Source organism: Sander vitreus, chromosome 8, assembly GCF_031162955.1.
Source record: "Sander vitreus isolate 19-12246 chromosome 8, sanVit1, whole genome shotgun sequence".
Taxonomy (NCBI): domain Eukaryota; kingdom Metazoa; phylum Chordata; class Actinopteri; order Perciformes; family Percidae; genus Sander; species Sander vitreus.
Window position 1 is genome coordinate 5,694,113 of NC_135862.1, and position 21,055 is coordinate 5,715,167.

At 42.1% G+C, this 21,055-nt stretch overlaps 1 protein-coding gene across 2 annotated transcripts in view; it reads right to left on the bottom strand.

The window, feature by feature from the left end:
* Nucleotides 1-16: 16 nt before the first annotated feature.
* met (MET proto-oncogene, receptor tyrosine kinase) overlaps nucleotides 17-21,055 on the bottom strand; it is a 90,251-nt gene continuing 69,212 nt past the window's right edge. The window contains exons 13-21 of one of the 2 annotated variants that reach the window (XM_078256499.1): nucleotides 19,489-19,642; nucleotides 17,983-18,117; nucleotides 16,534-16,800; nucleotides 12,358-12,438; nucleotides 8,927-9,108; nucleotides 8,552-8,661; nucleotides 8,118-8,283; nucleotides 7,170-7,306; nucleotides 17-4,386 (exon numbers count right to left, since the gene is read on the bottom strand). In XM_078256499.1, coding sequence (XP_078112625.1) covers nucleotides 4,080-4,386; nucleotides 7,170-7,306; nucleotides 8,118-8,283; nucleotides 8,552-8,661; nucleotides 8,927-9,108; nucleotides 12,358-12,438; nucleotides 16,534-16,800; nucleotides 17,983-18,117; nucleotides 19,489-19,642 — 1,539 coding nt within the window. In that variant the 3' untranslated portion in view covers nucleotides 17-4,079. The remainder of the gene's footprint in view (nucleotides 4,387-7,169; nucleotides 7,307-8,117; nucleotides 8,284-8,551; nucleotides 8,662-8,926; nucleotides 9,109-12,357; nucleotides 12,439-16,533; nucleotides 16,801-17,982; nucleotides 18,118-19,488; nucleotides 19,643-21,055) is intronic. The other variant, XM_078256500.1, reaches the window with a different exon arrangement.

Below are 21,055 nucleotides of genomic sequence, written 5' to 3' on the forward strand. Positions count from 1 at the left end.
GAAAGAAAGTTATAGCTCGAATAGTATAGCTTTATTAGACTGACAAAAGTTGATTTGACATTACATAGGAACATGTACCTTCAGGATTTTTTTTCTTATGTACAACAAAATCTTACATACAGAACAGACAGTGTTAAGCACAAAGTGGTGGAGAATCACACGATCAAAGTGACAGCAGTCTTTAGGTATCGTGGGGTGTGAGGTGGCTCCGGTTTGTTCTACGTTTGCACGGTGATCTAGCTGTCGAGCTGAATGAGAATCCGCGACCACGTGTTTATCATCAGACGCATGCTGCTAACCCACACGGATCCCCCAACGATCCCTTCTCTTTATTTACAAAATGGCAGTGGTTTCGTCTAGAAAACAAAAAGATTGATTAGGTGGCTTTGTTCAATTGTTCGTGGCACTATTCACTCACCACCGGTCTTAAAGAAGAGGCTCATCATCAATACAAAAATATAGTACAGCAATTTTCTTGTCATAGCAAACATTCATACCTGTCCGTCAATGGCCCAGTCACATCAGCAGCCATTCAGATAAAATGATAAAACATAATCTGCTACACAAAGCAAACATAAAAAGGGGGGCATAAACATCAGCAGTGGTTGGCAAGTTTTAACACATTTGAAACCAATATTGTGTAATTTGCATCAAAGCTAACCACTTTGTAAATCATGCGCATGTGTTAAAAGAAAATGTTTTTTTCTATTGTTGAAAGCAGCCATTAGTTTCCATTCATTTCTGTACAACATGAGAACTCTAGAAAGTTGCTTGAGTTGTGTAATTCATCGAAGTATATCACATAGGAAATGCCCTGAAGGAAGCAGACGTTTTATATTTTAGTCATAAATGTTACCAGGGGCATCTCAAAATGGTGTGCACCGTGTTGCTACGGTTTCCTGGTTGAACGACATGTTTCTTCAGAACGGTGTGACGCAGCATGCAGCTGCTTTGAGATCTGTTTTCTCTCGTTTGGTGGGTGCGTCTCTCGTTTATTGGTTGTGTCCCAGGTGATACCCAATCAGCAGAGACGTGTCTGTAAACTCGTGGTAATAAAAAGGCAGAGCGCTTGCGCACACGACAGGGTGTTCAACGCAGCCTGTTTAAAAAAAAACAAACGTGTTGCTACGTTTTGTCGGGGCTGAACGTGGCCCTGACGAAAGGCCTCAAGTGATGTCACTAGAGGCGGCTGTTGCTAGTGGATCGAGGCTAGCATAATGTCTGAAACACATGAATGTCCGACTGAACTGTGGACGGTCACGTTGCATTGTGGGTAATGTAGGTGCCAATTTTTGATGAGAAAAAGAATGCGTGGAATTAAGAAGTTCTGTTAAAACTCATATTTAGGAAATAAGTTGTATGCCTATATTACTACAGCAAACTGATAAGGATGTTTATACATTTTATGAATACATGGTCCAAAAAATAAATCCTCAGGGGCCTCAGCAATACACAGTACAAGGGGCCAATTGTCAATCGTCGTTATGATCATCAATTGGCACATCTCTACTAGAGCTGCAAAGATCAATCAATTAGTTGTCAACTATTAAATGAATCGCCAACTATTTTAATAATCAATTAAATCGATTGGAGTCATTTTTTCTGGAAAAAAGTAAAATTTCTCTCACTCCAGCTTCTTAAATGTGAATATTTTCTAGGTTCCTTCACTCTTCTATGACAGTAAACTGAATATCTTTGAAAACAAGACATTTGAGGACGTCATCTTGGGCTTTGGGAAACACTCATCCACATCGTTCACATTTTTCTGACATTTTACGACAATGAAAAGAATCCCTAATCTCTACCTTACAGTAAGACACATTGTACACACTTATATAAAAAAATACATCTATTTGCACTTTAACTACATTTGCCACAGAACAGTAATATATCAGCACGGGCGTCAGTTTGGTTTGAAATGTGCTGGGGACAGAGACGCATTCGGAAGTGCATTTTTAGAAGTGCTGGGTACAATGACGCATTTCATGGTTTGAAAGATGCTGTCCTGTAGCTTACTAATGTAAATGAATAAAAATGTATACAAAAATGTATACATGATGTCCGACACGTTTTATGAAGAAGAAAGCTTTGACAAAGTAACAAACACGTGCCACCCACCCCTTCCCCAACCTAGAACGTATCCCAATGTTACAGTTGCTGCAGGGTTGTGAACAGAGAAGCGTGCAGCCAGCGCAGCAGCACAACGGCAATGTCTGTGCCTGCCCTGTGGGGATAGACATTTTTTGTGGATTTGTTGGCATCTGTCGCTCAAGAATTATATGTCTTATGAACATTATTTTTTTTTTAACTAAATTGAGCTCGAGGTTTTCAAAAAAAAAAGTGGTGGGTGCAAAATGACTCATGATGACGATCTGATAGGTACGCGTACCCACCGAAATCGACGCCTATGTATATCAGTGACAAAACTTAACGTTGACTTGATGTTGACTGTGATGGATTACACAACTCAAGCGAGAATCTGAATTTCCTACTGTGCAGTAATGAATGGGAGCCAGCGGCTGCCTGGAACGGAATAAAAACTGTATTAGCATGCTTTGAGAAATGGTCAACAAAAGTGCAAATTGTACATGAGTCGTGTTTAAGAAGCTGAAACTTGCAAACACACTGGTACGGCCTTGTAAAGATTGAAATATTTCTTCATAATGACTTACAGTGGTATACAGCTGTCACTTAGTCACATAACAACACACTCCCGGTTAGAACACAAAGTCAGATGAACACAAGGACCCTTTGAGGTAAAAAACGTTTTACTTGAAGCTCTCAGTGAAATCTTTATGGGACAACAAGCTCTTTGTTGGAATTTTGACTACAAGCTATTTAGTTAATAAAATGTTAAAGATGAACTTTTAGGTCTCTGGGAACCCTCGTGTCCTTTGTCTAGGTATCATTGTATCAGGTACAGCATGTTCTCTGCCAATAAAATGTAAGATATACGAAACAGAGACAAAATCTGACATGCAGTTAGCGAAAAACCCCAGGACATAGTTCTTATTTGTTCTCCTTCTTTACGAAAAAAACCTCAAAGCTTTCAGGCGTGTGCATGTTGTCAGAGTTGTACTGTTTTGACATGATGTGACGTTTCAGGGTTTTTTTTAAAAAAAAAAAAGAGGAGAAAATCAAGGGTGCTTCTGACCCTTTGTACTCGGAAACATCTGGGGATTTCACACAGGTGAGTCACAATGAGACTGCCAGATGTTTTTTTTTCCTCCAAGCACATCAAAAGCTAATTGTCCAAATGTAATTACACAAATAAAAGCATCCAGTGAACTGCACGCAGGCAGCAGGGGGTTTTCTTTCCCACATCCCACCTTACACCTACCTACACTGATGTTCCCCTGTTGCCTTCCAACCATTAACAACCTCCACAGTGCCTTGGTTTACTTAACCCGAGGCGCCACAATCTATCAAAGCAGCCGGCGTTCTCTCTTGAGCGCGGGCGCTGGAGGTGTGACATTTTCTATACGACACAATACATGGCCATTTGTCAAACATTCACATTACAGAGAGCGAAAAAGGTCTGAGCCACATCCGCGTATCGGAGCACATGCCACCCAGAGAGGAGCAGACGCAGAAGATCTATCCTCTCCCTGTGTGGGTACAGCAGTCAATGAGATCTTTTTTTTTGGGTGTTTGATGAACAGCGCTGTGCTTGCTTGACAGTGGCTTTGTCCGCTGGGACTCTTTGAGGAGGAGTTCCTGTGTTGTAATTGTCATGTAGAGGACGCAGGAAGACTGATCTCCTGCTCCTCGGGGGTCAATAAAAGGCCAGAAAAGTCCATAAGGTCAGCCCTATAGTTCATGGAGAACCCTGTTGTCTGGCGATGCTTCGAAAGGGTCAAAGGTCAGACGATCTATGTACATTGAGTGAACAGTCAAAGCTCTCGAAACTGTTTTTTTTTTTTTCCCTCAGCATACAGCGTCCAGTGTTTGGCAAGTACATACAGTAGTTCTTCATCGCCTCACTGCTTTCTTCCTTGCTCCTTTTTGTTTCTCAATGTCTGAGTCTTTTTCCACCTTCCCTCCATTTCTCTCTCTCTCTCTCTCTCTCTCTCTCTCTCTCAGGTGCAGCAGTCTCGCTCCACGTGGCAAAAGAGGGGGGACATGGTTGGCAGGGACGTGGAGGTTGAGGGGTCGGATGAGGAAGACATAAAGGAGGAAGCGACGGTGGTGGTGGTGGTGTCGGTGGAGTAGGCGAGCAGCGAGGGGTAAGGGCTCATCTTTTCGATGTTGACGTAGGTGGTGTTGAGCAGGACGTAGTGCTCCCCGCTGAAGCTGGAGAAGATGGTGGAGATGCGGGACACCAGCTCGTGGAAGGAGGGCCGCCGCTCGGGCTTCGGATGCCAGCACTCGATCATCAGCGTGTAGCTGCAGGGAGAGGGAAAAAGAGGAGTCTTTTTTTTTTTTTTCTTTTCTCTGTTTAATATGACTGAATATCTTTTAGAATAGAATGCCTTTTACTGTCACTATACACATGTACAATGAGATTAAAAGCAACTCCTTTTCCAGCGCCAACATGTGATAAATATAACAACATGGAATAAAATAAGTAGTGCAAAAAAGGGGGGGATGGTGCACAGTTCTTGACGAGTTTCGCCGTTATGTTCTATAGGAGATTATATTGTCTGTTTGTTTGTCTGTTTGTTTGTCAGCAGGATTACAGAAAACACTACTGGCCAGATGTTCATGAAACTTGAAGGGTGTAGCATGAGCCAAGGAAGAAGCTATTTCATTTAGGAGCAGATCCAAATCACGGGCAGATACACAAACTATTTTTCTCTTTCGTTAACATTGTCAGACAGGTGCTAGATGGGGCAGATTGTGCTGCATTCACGTGGTGTCGGAATAATCGGAAAAATGAGTTCCCGACTAGGAAAATTCACACTGCATTAACATTGTGAGATAGGGCCACAGGGGAAATCCGCGCTTTCCGAGTGCCCTTCTACTTTCTTTTATTTTCATATGGCTTTTCACTTGTGATATGTTTTGACATTTAGTTTTTCAGTTCTATTTTTTAGACTCCTGAAGCAGCATAAAGTTGTGCTTCTCCTCTCCCCTTAGAGTTTTTTTTCCCCCATGAAACAATAAATCATCTATTAGCCACTATTTGAACCTGTAAACTTAAGGCCTCCTGCACACTGGCTGCGTGGCGTGAGCGTGTCAGCTGCGTGGCGTGTCCGTTTTTATTTCGGCTCCCATGTTAACAGGTTAGAGCTTGCACACTGCCTGCGTGACACGTATGTCTAAAAAAAAAACGCGTGCATGCTAGAAATAGGACCGACGCCTATTTTTCAAGCGACACGGAAGCGTGTTGGAAGCGTTTCCAGGCAAAATAGAATAGGAAGAGATGTTTATGTCATTTTGACACAAATACATTTAATACATGACATGTTGATGTCTGAAAGTCTCTAGGTTTTGACATAAAAGCAGATATAAATGTAATTTAATATCGATTTTCAAATATTGCACCTGTCAATACAATATTCTGTAGCCTATTTTGCCGTCAATACTGCCAACGTTGTCTTCGCTGTAATCAAATCAGTCTATATTTGTGTTTATGTTTATGGGAAACATACATGTGTGCAGACAAGGCTAGCAGCAGCAGCGCCGCATCAGACACGTTTCTGGGGCGCAAAGACATAGAAAACGCCACGCAGCCGCCACGCAACTGACACGCAACAGAAACGCCACGCTCACGCCGCGCAGGCAGTGTGCAGGAGGCCTAAAAGGAAACTTTATGTTTTTAACTCTATCAGAGGGGCTTCATTCTTAAAATTCTACAATAGAAACTAATAGTTCATTCCATCACTCAGCAGTCAAACATTCAGTGAAGTTATTCCTCCCTCACAGGTGTGAAATGGTCTCACAACTGATCATTATTTCAACGTGTCGCAAAGATAACTTTCACACCAACAATCAATCATGTTTTATCAAAACTCTTCACCCTGTCAGAAGTTGACGTCTCTCTTATTGCCATTATTGTTGTTCTTTTCCTGACTTGCCACCCTATCATTGTTAAAAATGAAGAAAAATGGCCCCCCATTACGACAGGTCCAAGGTATCTGCCAGCGACTCCTATCACCAAAACACCCTGTGAACGATCGGGAGTGAAGAATTGTGGGAATGTTTGCAGATGTGCATCACCCCCTGATGTCTCCATTTAATTTACAGCTTGGGAACTTTTGGGCCTCTACCTCCCTCACCTGAACACTCCCACTTGCTTCTAATTTCCACACACACACACACACACACACACACACACACACACACACACACACACACACTATATAGACATGCAGTGAATACTCATGGTGTTATCTGCACCGTATGAGATCACACTTGGCGTTTGTTTCACTTCACTCACTGGTGGGTCGGAGTTAAATGGATAAGGACAAATCAGTAAGTAAGTGAGTGGATGTGTGAGCTGTACTGACACTGAAATACTTTCCTGTGATTTGATGTGACATTTTATATAAATAACTGTATGTTTTGTTTCTTTCTATCGCTCATTACTCAAAGAGGTTGCTCTTTTTCTTTTAGCCACGTCAGGTTTGGCAGAATTTTATCAGCAGAAAAGATAAGTTTTTCTCAAGATTGATAGTCTGTTTTTTTGCCTGGCAAACTCTGCTGTGAACAGATCCAAATAAGACTCAAACTGTTGACGGAAAGTTCAAGAAAATAGTGGCAGCGCTTAACTACCACAGCAACAAAAAGAGACAAATAAAAAAATACTACACTGGCATTGGATTTCTATTTCAAACTTTCTTTGTGTTTTAGCGGTGAAGCAAGAAAAGTGACTTTCATTTGACCCACAGCTGTGATGAGATGTAACGCTCGACTGTGAGTGTGTTTCAGACTGCTGCTGAGGTAGATGATGGATGATCGAAACTTGAGGGGTTTTTATTTATGACTTCCATTGCTTATACAGCTCTTTCACCTCCACCTTTCTCCCCCGCTGCTCTCTCCTGATTTTAAGACTCTCGCTCTCTCCTCATGATGTATTTAAGTGCAGCTCTACAGTTTATCACTCACATTAACTGAGCCGTGGCACTTTGCTAGAGGAGGTGAATGACAGGTGAGTATAAGCATGTGTGTGTGTGTGTATATATATATATATATATGAGTGTAGGTGTGTGTGTGTATGTACTTACAGGGCGTCAGGGCAGAACTCGGGCTGCAGCAGCCTCCTCCCCTGCAGGAGGAACACGGTGATGTCGAAGGAGTTCACATCCGAATATGGTGGGGCTCCACGGGTCATCAGTTCCCATAGCAACACGCCAAATGACCACTATAGTACAGACAAGAAAATGAACTCTCACTGTTGTCCTTTTACCAGTCTTGCATTGCCAGACCAATCACCACAGCACTGTGGAGTAAAGTCTGGCTAACATTACACCACACATACATTTCAGGATAGGGGGAAAAAAAAAACGCTCTGGGTGGTTTGCATTTCTTTAAACCAATCCCAATCGTCTCGGGCGGCGCTAAGCTCTGGACGCAGCGACGGTGGCTCTGCTAAATAGTCTCGGGAACTTGTTTTGGTGGAACATTTGCACCCCGCAAAAAGAAAATGCCACATACAATATTAAATGAAGTTAACTGTTCACACAATACAGTAACGTCAGCTATTTAAATTAGCTCGATACGTGTTAAACATAATTTCCTCTTACCAGTGTATCGCCGCGTGTAACGCTACTCTGTCTACAGCAATCCCCACCAATCTGTCCCAAAACGCCACAGTTAGAGAGTAAAAGCTGTAAACATAGTCTTTGTAAATGTTTACAAGCATTCACCGAAAGAACCGAGCAGCCCTGCCTTGTTGCACGATCCAAAATGTCTTCCAAAGTTGCCATTTTCAGCGTATGGCTTGCTAGATCGAAGGTTGTGTTTTTGTTTCCCGTAGCTAAGGGATTTTGAGAAGGGCAACACACAATGATAAGAAGCGGACGGGGCAAAGCCTGACATTGCGCCGGATGTCAGATTTTATGCTGGAAAATGTACTTCCGCTAATCTAGACTTTTATGAAGTTATTTACATGACATTTGTAGTTGTTATGTTAAAAAAATAAAAAAAATAAAAAAGGTTTCAACAGTCCTCACCACGTCTGACTTAGGTGTGAACTTGTGTGTCTGCAGACTCTCCAGAGCCATCCACTTGACGGGCAGCTTGACTCCACTCTTGTTGTGGACGCTGTAATATTCTTTATCATAAACGTCTCTAGCCAGTCCGAAGTCTGCCACCTTCACTGTGTAGCTCTCATCCAGCCTGTCGGGGCAAAGAAAGGACTTTTTATTGTACTGTTTTTTTTTGTTTGTTTTTTTAACTTTGCTCTTCTCTTTGCTCTTACAACTAATCAACCCTTCCCAATGTTCTCCTTCTCTTGTATTCTTTCTCATCTCCTATGCAGTACTATATCTTTTCTGTTCTCTTCCCTTCCCAGCTGTATGTAATTCTATTTTAGTCTCATCTATTGTACCTTGCTCTATATATAAAACACACTCGTGTGATATTGAATGAATAGATGTGAACTTACATGCAGTTCCTGGCAGCTAGGTCTCTGTGGACAAACTTCTTGCTGGCCAGATACTCCATCCCTCTGGCCACCTGCAGCCCGAAGCCCATCAGGTCCTTCACTGTTGGGTTCTGTGGGTAAAAACAATCATCAAAGTTCTGGGAGACAAAATAACTGTCTGGGTTTAAACTTATTATTAAATCAACTTGTGCTGTGTTGACTGATCTATGCAGGATGTACTGTACATCTCAGTTGCAATCATTACATTTTCTCCACATCATATATATATATATATATATATATATATATATATATATATATATATATATATATCTCGATATATGTGTTGTCAATAAATTGCAACATGCATGCATGCAATCTGGAGTGTGCCCATACATGTCCTTCATCGCGGATGAAGTTGCGCAGGTCGCCGTGCTTCATGTAGGGCAGAACCACCAGCGGCGAGCCCTCTGGCGGCAGGCAGATTCCCAGCAGAGAGAGAACGTTCGGGTGGCTGAAGTCCTTCATGATGATCCCTTCCTTCAGGAACTGGGACACCTCTTCCAGATCTGTGATGCCTTTATCAGAAAAAAAAACAACCAAAAAAAACATTACCATTTTTACAGTTGTGTTCTAGAGCAGTGGTTCTCAACCTGGGGGTCGGGACGCCTAAAGGCTCTGACACACCAACCCGACGACCGACCGTCGGCAGAAAAGGCAGTCGGACTGATCAGTCTCCCCGAGTTGGTCAAAAAACTCGCCGACTTGAGTGTATGTTCTGCGTGTGCGCGATGCGTAATACGTCTCCATAACAGCAGGCGGCGCTAATCTGTATTGTCGCCCAAAAAATGAAAACTGGTGGATGAACGCGTCACGTGGGTCTGGCTTCTCCCGAATTTCAAAGCCAGACCATAATGGCGGCTTCGTTCGGAATACGATCTTGTATTTTATGAAAATAGTTCACCGAAACATGTTTCTGAACACATTTTAAGTGAGAAATAGGCCGTGCAGTTGCTGAATCTGTCTTCATTTCAGATCAACAAAGGTCAGTTTAAAAGATTTTTGTCAGATTTTGAGAGGCGTTTGTCACGCTCATCCCGCTCGTCATTTCTGGTAATTGGTCATCGAGTCCGACTGCCCACTGGCCGATTCAACAAGTCAAATCGGCCCAAATGAATGCTGACGGGTCCTCCGATTGATCGGCCGATACGCAAGTTCAGGTATCAGAATCGGAATCAGGAAGCAAAAAATGGTATCGGACCATCTCTACTTGGAACGTCAACAAGAAGTGACGTCACCCAACATCGCTTTGAGCACCTTTAATGTATATTTTTTAGACTTTCAAAAAAGCATTAAACAACAATTTGGCAGCCCCCTGCAGTGACTCTGAGGACTCTCTAGGGGTTGCGGACCCCCTGTTGAAGATCTCTGTTCTAGAGAAAATAAAGCACAGGGAGAGTTGGCGATGTTGGGTATTGAAAAGATCTTTCAGAGTACAGTTGCAACATGGATCAACTCTGCTGTACTGACATTAGCAGGACGGCCATTCCTTATAAACCTTTGGAGGAAAAAAGGATGCTCATGGTAATAAAAAATAAATAAAAAACAAACTCCCTGAATATCCTCACCCAGACCTGACCCGCGCCAAATTCCCATTTGCCAATTGCATCTCTGCGTCTGACTTCCCACACTTTAGCCCCACTGACTCTGCTGTAATCTGGTTAGAGATGGAAGCTCTTTAGAGCTGGACAAACCAGCCGAGTGGCCTTCACCTGAGGTTAGACCCCAAAGATACAAAGAGATGACATTTGATTTCAGAGCCACAAAAAATTATTTATTTGAAGGGGGTGTGCATAAGACTCATTAAGTATCATTCGGTAAATTAAGAAAGATGACATTTGATTTCAGAGCCTCAATTTGAAAGTTAATGACAAAAATGACGTCATCGCTGTGTGGATATTCCTTTCTCTATCATACACTAATCTTTCTGGAAATGCAGTACACGTCTCTGGCTCTTCTACTTTCAACAACTTAGTCTTAGTAATAGTTATATTGGGATAAAAGCACCAACTCAAGGTCTCCAATATAACAAAAGAACGCAAAAAACAATGACATAGTGCCCCTTAGAAATCACTAAACTTAATAAAAAAGGTCCAAAATCCCAGAGGACCAAGCCCCAGCAGGCCGAGCTCATCCCATCCCACCATGGTCGGTGGCTCCTTGTGACTGCATTGGGCTTTCCCCCATATTACTCCAGCATCAATCTCCCTGGTCCAACTGACAGGTTACATGATTAGGGGGGACCCTAATGCCGTCCTCACCATCGGACGCTCATTCATCACCATCAACTCAGCCCAGAAGGATTCAGGGCACTGATGAGATGAGATCCTTAATGCTATTGGAGCGTTGTGATATCATGCAATAAGTATGCAATATAAGCAGATGTAGGTTGAAATAATTATGGTTGGATGTGAATACGTTTGGACAAGGAGGGAGAGAGAGAGAGAGAGAGAGAGAGAGAGTGAGAGAGAGAGAGAGTGTGTGTGTGTGTGTGTGTGTGTGTTCTGAGGGGGAATCTAAAAAAACAGTGCTGCATTTGATTGTGAGTCTCAACTAGGAACTCCTCAGTGACCATAACAAAATAAAACAAAACATAAAATATTACTTTAAGTCAGATGTAAGGAGCATTTTGTTAAACCTTAGCTGATGACAAGACGTTACTGTACATAAACATGGCTTCCCATTCGGTTAACAAATATATATATTTTTTTTTTTACAAGACTGCATGCTTCTGAAAACCCTTTTTTAAATGTAATATCAAAACACAGACACAGCAACAATAGTTGGCTAAATTAAAAATGTGTAGTTAAATGTTTCTGGTACTCTTGAGCAAAATAAAACGGCCCTAGACTTTTAGGGGCCTTAAGTAGGATTTGGAACTAGCTTTGTTTTATCTGACGTAAGTAGCACCGCTCCCTCTCTCTCTGTTCTTTCTCTAGCTCGCTCCACCGCTTAGTTTTATCTAACGTTAGCACCGCTCCACATTTGTTGTAGCAACAGAAGACGTTCTCGGCTGCTTTTTGGAACCAAAACTACAAAAAGCGCCCTAGTCAACTTCTTGTCAAAAAAGACGCCTAGTGTGAACATGGATCTAAATTGTCCATTTCGGCTCTGACTGGAGGTATTCATGACATCAGAAATCACGTAATTCCCATTTTCAACTTCCAACTGTAAATGGAAGCTGCAACACTCCATGCTATGTGAAAAATCACCATCACAAAACCCTTTCCTGCAGAGTATTTCACCCCCAAACGTCTCCAGTAAAACTGCTGAAGCTCTTGTTCTAAGATGAAGGTACAGATGAATGTGAGTAAAAAATGATAAATGTGAAGCAGGGCGTTGCAAAAACATGCTTTTATGCTTAACACACTATACTTGAGGGGAAAACGTTTCACTTTCCTTATTTCTAAAAGCTTTGGACCAGTTGCCTTGAACCGTGCCAGAGCACAACTAACGATTGGACACGGTTTAACTAGACCAGGTGTGAGTACGCCCAAGGGCGTAACTTTGGGTTCAACATAGGTTGGGTTTAGATATCCACTGTGGATCATGTCAAGCACATCATTTTTCTGCAACAATTTGTGCCTTTTCTGCATCAAGTTATGGTGCAAATGTCTTTATTTAAGTAAAGAAAATTATAATAGTTTTTTTTGGGGTGGGTTGCACTGGTCAGTTTTGATTATTGGGGGGGTTGTAATCCCCCCATCCCCCCTGTACCTATGAGTACGCCCTTTTCTACTGTACATGTAAAGGGGGTTTGTACTTACGGTTCAGAGACTTGACGGCACAGTGCTGCTTCTGCCCGTCTAGCTCAAGCAAAGTTCCGTGGAAAACACAGCCGAAGTGACCTGCAGGTTACAACATGACACGTTAGTCAGAATTAGTCAGCATCAGTAAATTCAGTAGCTCGAGTTCAAACCTGTAACGTTTTTTCATATAACATTTTATTCACCCCACGCTAAATAAGCCACTCTGAAAGAGATGCACCAATTTCTGTCTGAATGACCATGAGGTCCAGCTGTGAAGCAGGTGAACAATGGCAGCCAGGATCAGTGGGAAACTCAGGACGTCAACCAGCAACTTTGTTGTTGTTCCCAGAGGAATTGATTTCTTCTTTTGAAAACTTGCTATTTCTAGTTCTTCACAAACCTGGCTGTAAAACATTTTAAAGAGTTTGTTAAATGGTGGTGGGTTACTTGAACCCCTGAGGCCCAAGCATATAGACAGCAGACATCAAAATTGGATGCTTCACTGGTGACACTGCAGCAGCACCGTCTGCATTTCACCATGACTAAGAAACATCAGTAGAGCATGTACATTTATTTTGGCACTGCGCAGAAGTACACTGAGAGCTACTGAGGATCAAATGATATACACGTTACATATATTAAGATACTTGGCCAATAAATGTTTAAAACTAAAACTAATTTGGGCGCCCGGATAGCTCAATTGGTAGAGCGGGTGCCCATAAATAGAAGTTTAGTCCTCAACGCAGCTAGCCCGGGTTCGACTCTGACCTGCGGCCCTTTGCTGCATGTCATTCCTCCCCTCTCTCTCACCTTTCGTGTCTTCAGCTGTCCTGTCAAAATAAAGGCCGAAAATACCCAAAAAATAATCTAAAGCAAAAAACGAAAACTAATTAGATTCTGGTCATGGCTTGTTGATTAATGTACTAATAGATGAGCAAGTAAACCACAGTTTCTAAATCTTTCCCATCAATGGTAAAAGCTGTATGGCACCATCTAAATTACCAACGTAGCTTACAGTAAAGCCATTAAAGGCCATTTTTGAATATAGTGCAAATTACAGCATCCTTCATTTCTATCTTGGCTTGTTGAAGCCTTTTTTCTTGACAGAGCCATTATGATTAAGGTCATGTTGGCTCCATGATCACAGCAGTTCCAGAAATCAGATACAAATATTTCTGTGCAGTGCTCACACATAAAAATTAGAGCACAACAATCAAGATGACTTCATATCGTGCATGCAGCCTTTTATGTGTTGATGGTAAACGACTGTCTGGTTGGAAAACATGTATGTGAGAACATGGGCGTATTTATTACAATAAATACATACTTTCTTAAGAGCAATTATTGATGGGGACACAAATAATACATACTTGTATACAGGAGTTAAAGTGGGATCTAGCAGGTATAGGATATGTGTACAGTCGTTGTGGAACTACAGTAAGGCTGGCAAGGCTAGAGAAAAGAATCACTTTATAAAATAATAAAACAGCCTTGCCAGCCTCCTTACTGACGCAATTCCTTCTCACGCACTGGACTTCTGTTACCGTTAACGTAAGAAGAAAACCAAGCAGTGGACCAAACCACTGTGAGGCAAGGGAGAGGGCACTCAAAATGTTTCTAAACTTAGAACTTTGACATTTTTTGACTACTTACACAATTATTTGAAGTATATTGATTTCTGCCTATGTGTGAGACTTGCATGTTTTGCCTGTTTTCACACCTTTAACAGCTAATTCTGATTCTCTTAAATTACCATCACCCTCACACTAAATCTGCCCCCTCAAGTAACCCAGTATGAAGCTTTATTCATTTATACGCCACGAAAGCTAAACGCCTATGCCAATCCCCCTTGAGTTATTGTGCATTTTATTGAATTATATCTCTTAAGACATGAGGGCTTGCCCCAGACTGGGAGGGGGTGCAGGAATAAAATGAGCGCGCCGTTCTCCTATCACGTCCTTGCAGATGGCTGAGGGTGTTGGATTACGACTCCCAACAATGGAGCCTGGGAATACTAGCTGTGAACAAATCATCCTACGCCATTTTAAAAACCCTGCCTCCAAATCCAGGCTCTTTTCTTCAGGGGATCATTGAGCTGAGGGGGCAGAGGGTTGGTTTGGGGTCTTTCTTTTCTTGATGTTGAATTTGATCTGTGGGACTGACCCTGCTATTAAAGCGGCACAAAGTGAGGTGATTTTGTGTCTGCATGTCAAGCTTGCAGTTTGATTAAGCAGGCAATTGAGCTCTTTGTGGGCGACTTTAGCCATAGCTTTACATAAATCTCACATTTAATCTGAGTTCGCTGGATAAAAGTATCACACCACATCAGATACAATCCCGTCGTGAATTGTTTGCTAAGAAATAATGTTTTTGGTATTATTTCAAAGCTTTAAAAGCTTTGACACAGCAGTTTGTATTGACTGGATGGTTATACATAACTTTTTCAGCTATATAAATGTCTGCTTTGCTACTTTATTTTGCACATTAGCAGCCAGTAGCCCCTTCCTGGAAAACAAAATCCAGGAAAATTGCCAGGAAAAGCACAAGAAAATCATAGATTTTACATTTCCCCTTGTTTAAATGTAAAGACACTGTATTTATATTGTGCTTTTCTAGTCTTCACGACTACTCAAAGCGCTTTTACATAGCACAGAAACCATTCACACACATTTATACACTGTGGCTGAGGCTGCCATGCTAGGTGCTACCTGCTTAGGGCTGCTCGATTATGGAAACAAAATAATCACGATTATTTTGGTCAATACTGAAATCACAATTATTTGACATGATTACTCATTGACTTTTAGAAAGATGTTGCAATTATTGAACTTAAAAAACAGTGAAAAAGTTAAACAAATCAACAGTGAAAATACCTTGAAGTGTGAAATTCGCCTTCATACTTTTCATTCAGAACACAAGACAAAATAAGTTGCTTGCAAAACATAATGTGCAAACTAATCGCTTTCCTTGATTATTCAGTTTTTGTGATCATTAGGAGCCAAATCGTAATTAAAATATTGATTAATTGCACAGCCCTACACCTGCTCTTCAGATAAACATTCACACACCCATGGCGCAGCATCGGGAGCAATTCGGAGTTCAGTGTTTGCTGAAGGACACTTCGACATGGGACTGCAGGGCCAGGGATTGAACCTCCAACCTTCCGATTGGTGGGCAACTGCTCTAACATCTGAGCTACTTAGTTTTGAGTAAGTAGAAGAAGAGCTGGGTTGCTAGCATGAGCAATAGTATGGATGAACAGACAATAAAAACATACCTACAATAAAAAAAAAGACTAACAGAAAATACAATGAAAAACACAGCACTGATTAAATTGTTTGACATTTTCTTGTGTATTGTCCTTATTATGATGAGTTAAAGCTATAGTGCGTAGTTTCTGTCTCCCCCATGAGGAATTCTAAGTAATGACAACAAAACTGTTGGCCCGTCCACATGATACAAGCCTTCCATGTTCACGCACAGCCCCCATGTCCTCCACACAGTTGCTAGTAGCCAAGGAGGACAAGGCGGATTAAAGAAAACTCAATGGACTCTTCAGAAGAGGTAATTATCTTTACTGGAGTTTCTGTGCGGCAAAAGTCAACGGACACCACAATCTTCTGAACACAGCCATACTGAGAAATCCAGAGAGAGTTGTGTGGAGCTGATAGTCTTGATTAGCTTTGTAGCAACTCATTTGGCAATGGCTTAAATTGTAATGGACGTTCATTAATATCTAAAAGTTACTCACTAAAGCTTTAGGAACACCCATCTTAAATGAAATGTCTGTTCAAAATCCAGAAATGTTTTGGTGTACTGATGACTACAAAATGGAGTGGTTGTTTAAATTTAATGTATATAAGTTGGCGACTTTTGTCTCTAAAGCATGGCAAAAGAGACAAGAAGGTTCATTTGTGTGATATATGTAATTAATGTTGCTATTCTGGTATCTGGATCCCATGCTGTAAAACAATGGTGTCTTGTAGGGCGGTTTGGCCTGGGCATAATTTTTCTAATGCATGACACAATAATACAAATGATTCATTCATTCATGTTTGAGCAAGAAATGAAAAAGTTACTTTAGCAAAAATGAAAAAAAAAAAAAAGAGTAACCATCAGAGAGAACCAGTGATATGTAATACTTAAAAAAAAATGATCTATTTTAACAGTAGAGAAAGTGTTTCTGTGACCGACCTCTGCCGATGACTTGGTTGAGGTGGAGCAGCAGCTGCTCCCGGGCGATCACCACGTGCTGCACCTCAGTCAGCAGGTCTGGGTGGAGGCAGGACGGGTCGATGTGGACCGGGGCCATCAGTAGGGGGGAGACAAGCTCGCCCTCCATTCCCAGACCCATCCTCATCCCACCTCCCAGCGTCCCCAGTCTAGGAGAGAGCAGCTCCCCGTTGCCCCCGTAGATGGGAGGAGCCGCGCGGCATGTCTCGGGCCTGTCTGTGCCCTGATCTGGGGAAGCAAAAAGGAGGGGATGGACGGAGGTCAAAAGTCACCGAGTGTATCAGCGGGGCCTCCAGAGGTCAAGGTGTGTTACAGGATCGAAAAAAGAACAGAGAGCAACTTGACACGGTGTTGGAGGGTAGCTGAGCTGGAAAAACAACGTTTCTGATTTCTCCTCAGCTGCTGTTAGTGGAAGGAAAAGAAATGCTAAAAAATGGCATGTAAAAATATCAAAATATGGACTATCTATGAATTTTTAACCACCGAACCTACACCCCAACTCTACCTGTGGACAAGCATGAGTTCATTAGTAAGTGTATCTACTCAGGTTTTAGGCCTTTCAAGTCACTTTTTAGCAGCAGGAAAATTGCTCTGCCCATCATAATCAGGATCATAATACATAGAGCCCCCCTAATGCCCTCAGGATTTAAGCTTAGGAAACCAGATCCACAGGGGACTCGTTTACACTACATGAAAGTTGAGGAACACTGGCCTGTTTACTTGAGGAGAGAGAACACAGACACCACAATTATCCATGTCTCCCTGGCAGATATCTTTCTGTGCTGAAAATAACATGACGATAATAACTGTCACAATGACATGACAGTTGAACAATTAGGGATTGCTTTTCCTTTCCACAGGAAGTGGAGTGACAGAAGATTGTCTTCAGCTTAAAATCCCTCTGCAGCGGACAAATCAACTGAAGGAAGGTAAATATATTTAATGTCAAAGTGTTTGACAAATAAGATTTCTTTAGTCGTTTAGCCTTTTTCATGCTGAATGGTGCTTTTGCATGATTCTTTGTGAAGAAACTCAGATTTACAGATCCGTTTATAAAATCAACCAATCGATAACACAGACACAGACAAAAACTGCGTCAATCAAATTGTTAATTCATTCACTGTAAGTTATGGCAGTGTTACAGAGTTCCAGAGTTGGCAGGGAGCGGTACCAGTGGGGGTTATGATGATCTACACTGGTACAAGAATGATTTTGATCAGTGGATCAAAAAAAGCACCAAAATTCTTTCAGAAACTTACATTTCCTCAAGGCTGCAGGTGTTAGTTCAGAACATGTAAGGCATGCACCGCTAGCATAGCCTTCAGCCCCACGGGGAGCGAAGCAGGTAGATGGGGGGGGGGGGGTGGGGGTGGGGGGGGAGGGAGATAGGGGCTTATCTGGTTGACGTACCCTCCAGCAGGGTTGTTCTATAGTCGACTGACTCGTGGGAGACCATTTCGTTAGTGGGGCTGACGCTCCTCGCGTTAGCCAGCCTGTCCAGATGCTGGATGTGACCCCGCCCATCATACCACACCTCAGACAGATCTAGAAGTAGAGGGAGGGGGGAGAAGAAGAAGAAGGAATGATAGAGACATAGGGGGATAAGGAGCGCGTAGAAAGAAAGGTGAGAGGGAGAGACAGCGTGATGAGACAGAGAGAGAGAGAGAATGAGAGAGGAGGACGGGAAACAAGTGATGAAAAGAGAGCAAGAGATAAAAGGGAGAGGTAGAAGATAAAGGGGAGGGGGAGAGATGAGAGAATTACTAAGAAAGGCAAAGCGTTTCACCAGTGCGCCCCACACACAAACTCACTGTGAACCCACCAGGCAAAACAAAACCCAGCAGACACACATGCACACGGGTTAGAGAAGACACACTGAACTCCAGCCGCATGTATGCAAATATATGAACACACGCACAATAACACACACAGACACGCACGCACACACGCAAAGACGCACATTAACTCATTTAACAGACTAACATGTCAGGGCTGGGGTTAATTCCCTTTTAATTTGACTTCAAAATATTTAAAATATGAAATACTTAAACTATGATTGATTTCATCTCGATTCACTCACATACTCTATTGTTTTTGGTAGATTTTTTTTTTTTTTACAATTTCAATATTTGCCTCTGATTACATTTGCTTGCTTCTAACTTATATAAGTAGTATTACAGTAGTAAGTACTTAAAGTGCTCATATTATGCTTTTTGGCTTTTTCCCTTTCCTTTATTGTGTTATATATCTTTTTTGTGCACGTTATAGGTTTACAAAGTGAAAAAGCCCAAAGTCCACCCCAAAGAGACTTACCATCTCCAACAGAAAACACTGTTCACAAACTGCTCCAAACAGCTCTATTGTAGTCCAGCCTTTACTTCAGAGACAAACGTGGTCACTTTGTAACACACGTTATAATGCTCGCCTAGCTGCTAGCGTGGCACGACCTCCTACTCTGCAACTGACTAGCTAGCAGTGCTTACCTAGGCACTGCGCATGTGTGACTCCCAACAAAGATGGAACAGAAGTGAGATGTCTCACTCTGTAGCTAAAACAGAGAACTCAACACACAGGGTGAAAAGAGGAGCTGCGGCAATGTGCAGTACAACAAAAATATGGTGTTTTCTGAAAATGTAACCACATAAACCTATTCTGGTACAACCTCTAAATACAATTATGAACCTGAAAATGAGCATAATATGAGCACTTTAAAATTCACTCAGCTTGTCAATATTCCTGCCAAACCTAGTTGCTGAAAACATTTGCATTTGACCAGAAGATAACATTACAAAAGGACTGTGAAATCAGTGGTCCCTGTCTAAGATCAGGGCTGAGTGTAGAATGCCAGAAGTCGCAAGAAGTGAACTGACCTTTGACCCAGTGACCCCTACCACAACCTGACATCTCCGCTCTTACCGTCAATGTGTTTGTTCCTTCTCCACATGAGCAGCGATCCCAGCAGCAGCAGCAGCAGGCTGACACACACGCAGCCCACGATCAGACCGGCGTAGTCCTGCTCCTGTGCCAGCGTCACCTTGCCCAGATGCCTGATGGAGTCCGCCTGGCGCCACTGTAAGAAGTGAAGGGGTTTGGGGTGTCATAGAGTGAAGGAAGTGAAATGTAACACTGATAATTACTTTTGAACTACCATCCATACAGGAAGGTCAGAGGTCAGTTACTGATACGTGTTTAGACAAATCTTTATGTGCGTAATGCATTTAGAGAAGACTTAGACACAGACTTAGAGAAGTTTGGTCCAAAAATATAAATGTGACTTAACCCTAAATCTTACTATTAAGTATTGTTTTAAATATTAAAATGACAATAAAACACATGCTGTTTGGGCAGCGATACGTTTTTCATTGTTTGAAATTAAACATTTGACTATAAAGCTAATGTGCACACTTTTAGCTGTACCTGTTTGACTCTGATTAAATCCATACTGGGTGAACAGTGTAATCATTTTTTTTTTTTTTTGGGCATTTCTGCCTTTTTTGGATAGGAAAGCTGAAATATGAAAGGGGAGAGAGGGGGGGGAAGACATACAGGAAAACCATCACAGGTCAGATTCGAACCCTGGACCTTGGCCTCGAGGAACAAACCTCTGAACATGTGCGCCCGCTCTACCAAAAGAGCTAACCTGCCACACAGTGTAATAATATTTAATCTCTCTTAAATCTTTAAAAGGCAGCCAGATGTTTTGATAAGTCTTTTATTCAGTTTTTAACAGTGGATGTTTTTCAGTTGTCATGTAAATCACTTGACCTCTTTGCAACTAAGCAGGTGCATTTTTCTTCTTGAACAGAACAGACTAGAAGGCAAAAAGAAGTGAATGGGACCGTGAAAACGTGCAAGGAGTGATGACGCCTGCAACATGACCAAGTGTCTGTAGATGTCAGTGGGTCAGAGAACTCAGGCAGGACCTGACACTAAATATTAAATATGATGACTCAAGTTAAGTTTATGGTTTTACTAAAATGATGGCACTCTCTGGTACAGAACTGTCTTGACTCCTACACACTGCACTATATATGTAGGCAGATGCTTGATAAACATGTATGCATGACACATGCAGTATATCATGCATGGAATATACACAAGGCATTTAAAAGGCATGGAATTGGCATTCAGACATTTGGTATGAAATAAAACACACACACACACACACACACACACACACACACACACACACACACACACACACACACAGTCTGGAGACAGATTACATCAGTGATATTGCTTCTGCCATTATTAGGTTTATTGGAAATGAGGTTTCGACTCTACAAAAGGGACGGTGTGTGTGTGTGTCTGGGCATGTCTGGAGGTTGGGGACATACAAATATGTGTGTGTGTGTGTGTGTCTGTGTGTTGGTTTGTGGAGCTAAGGGATATTGGCTGACCATCCCCTGAGATGTCAACAGCAATGAGGCTGATAAGGTCCAGTCTGGAGCATGCCGCTGTTCACCAGAAGGCGACCACTGGA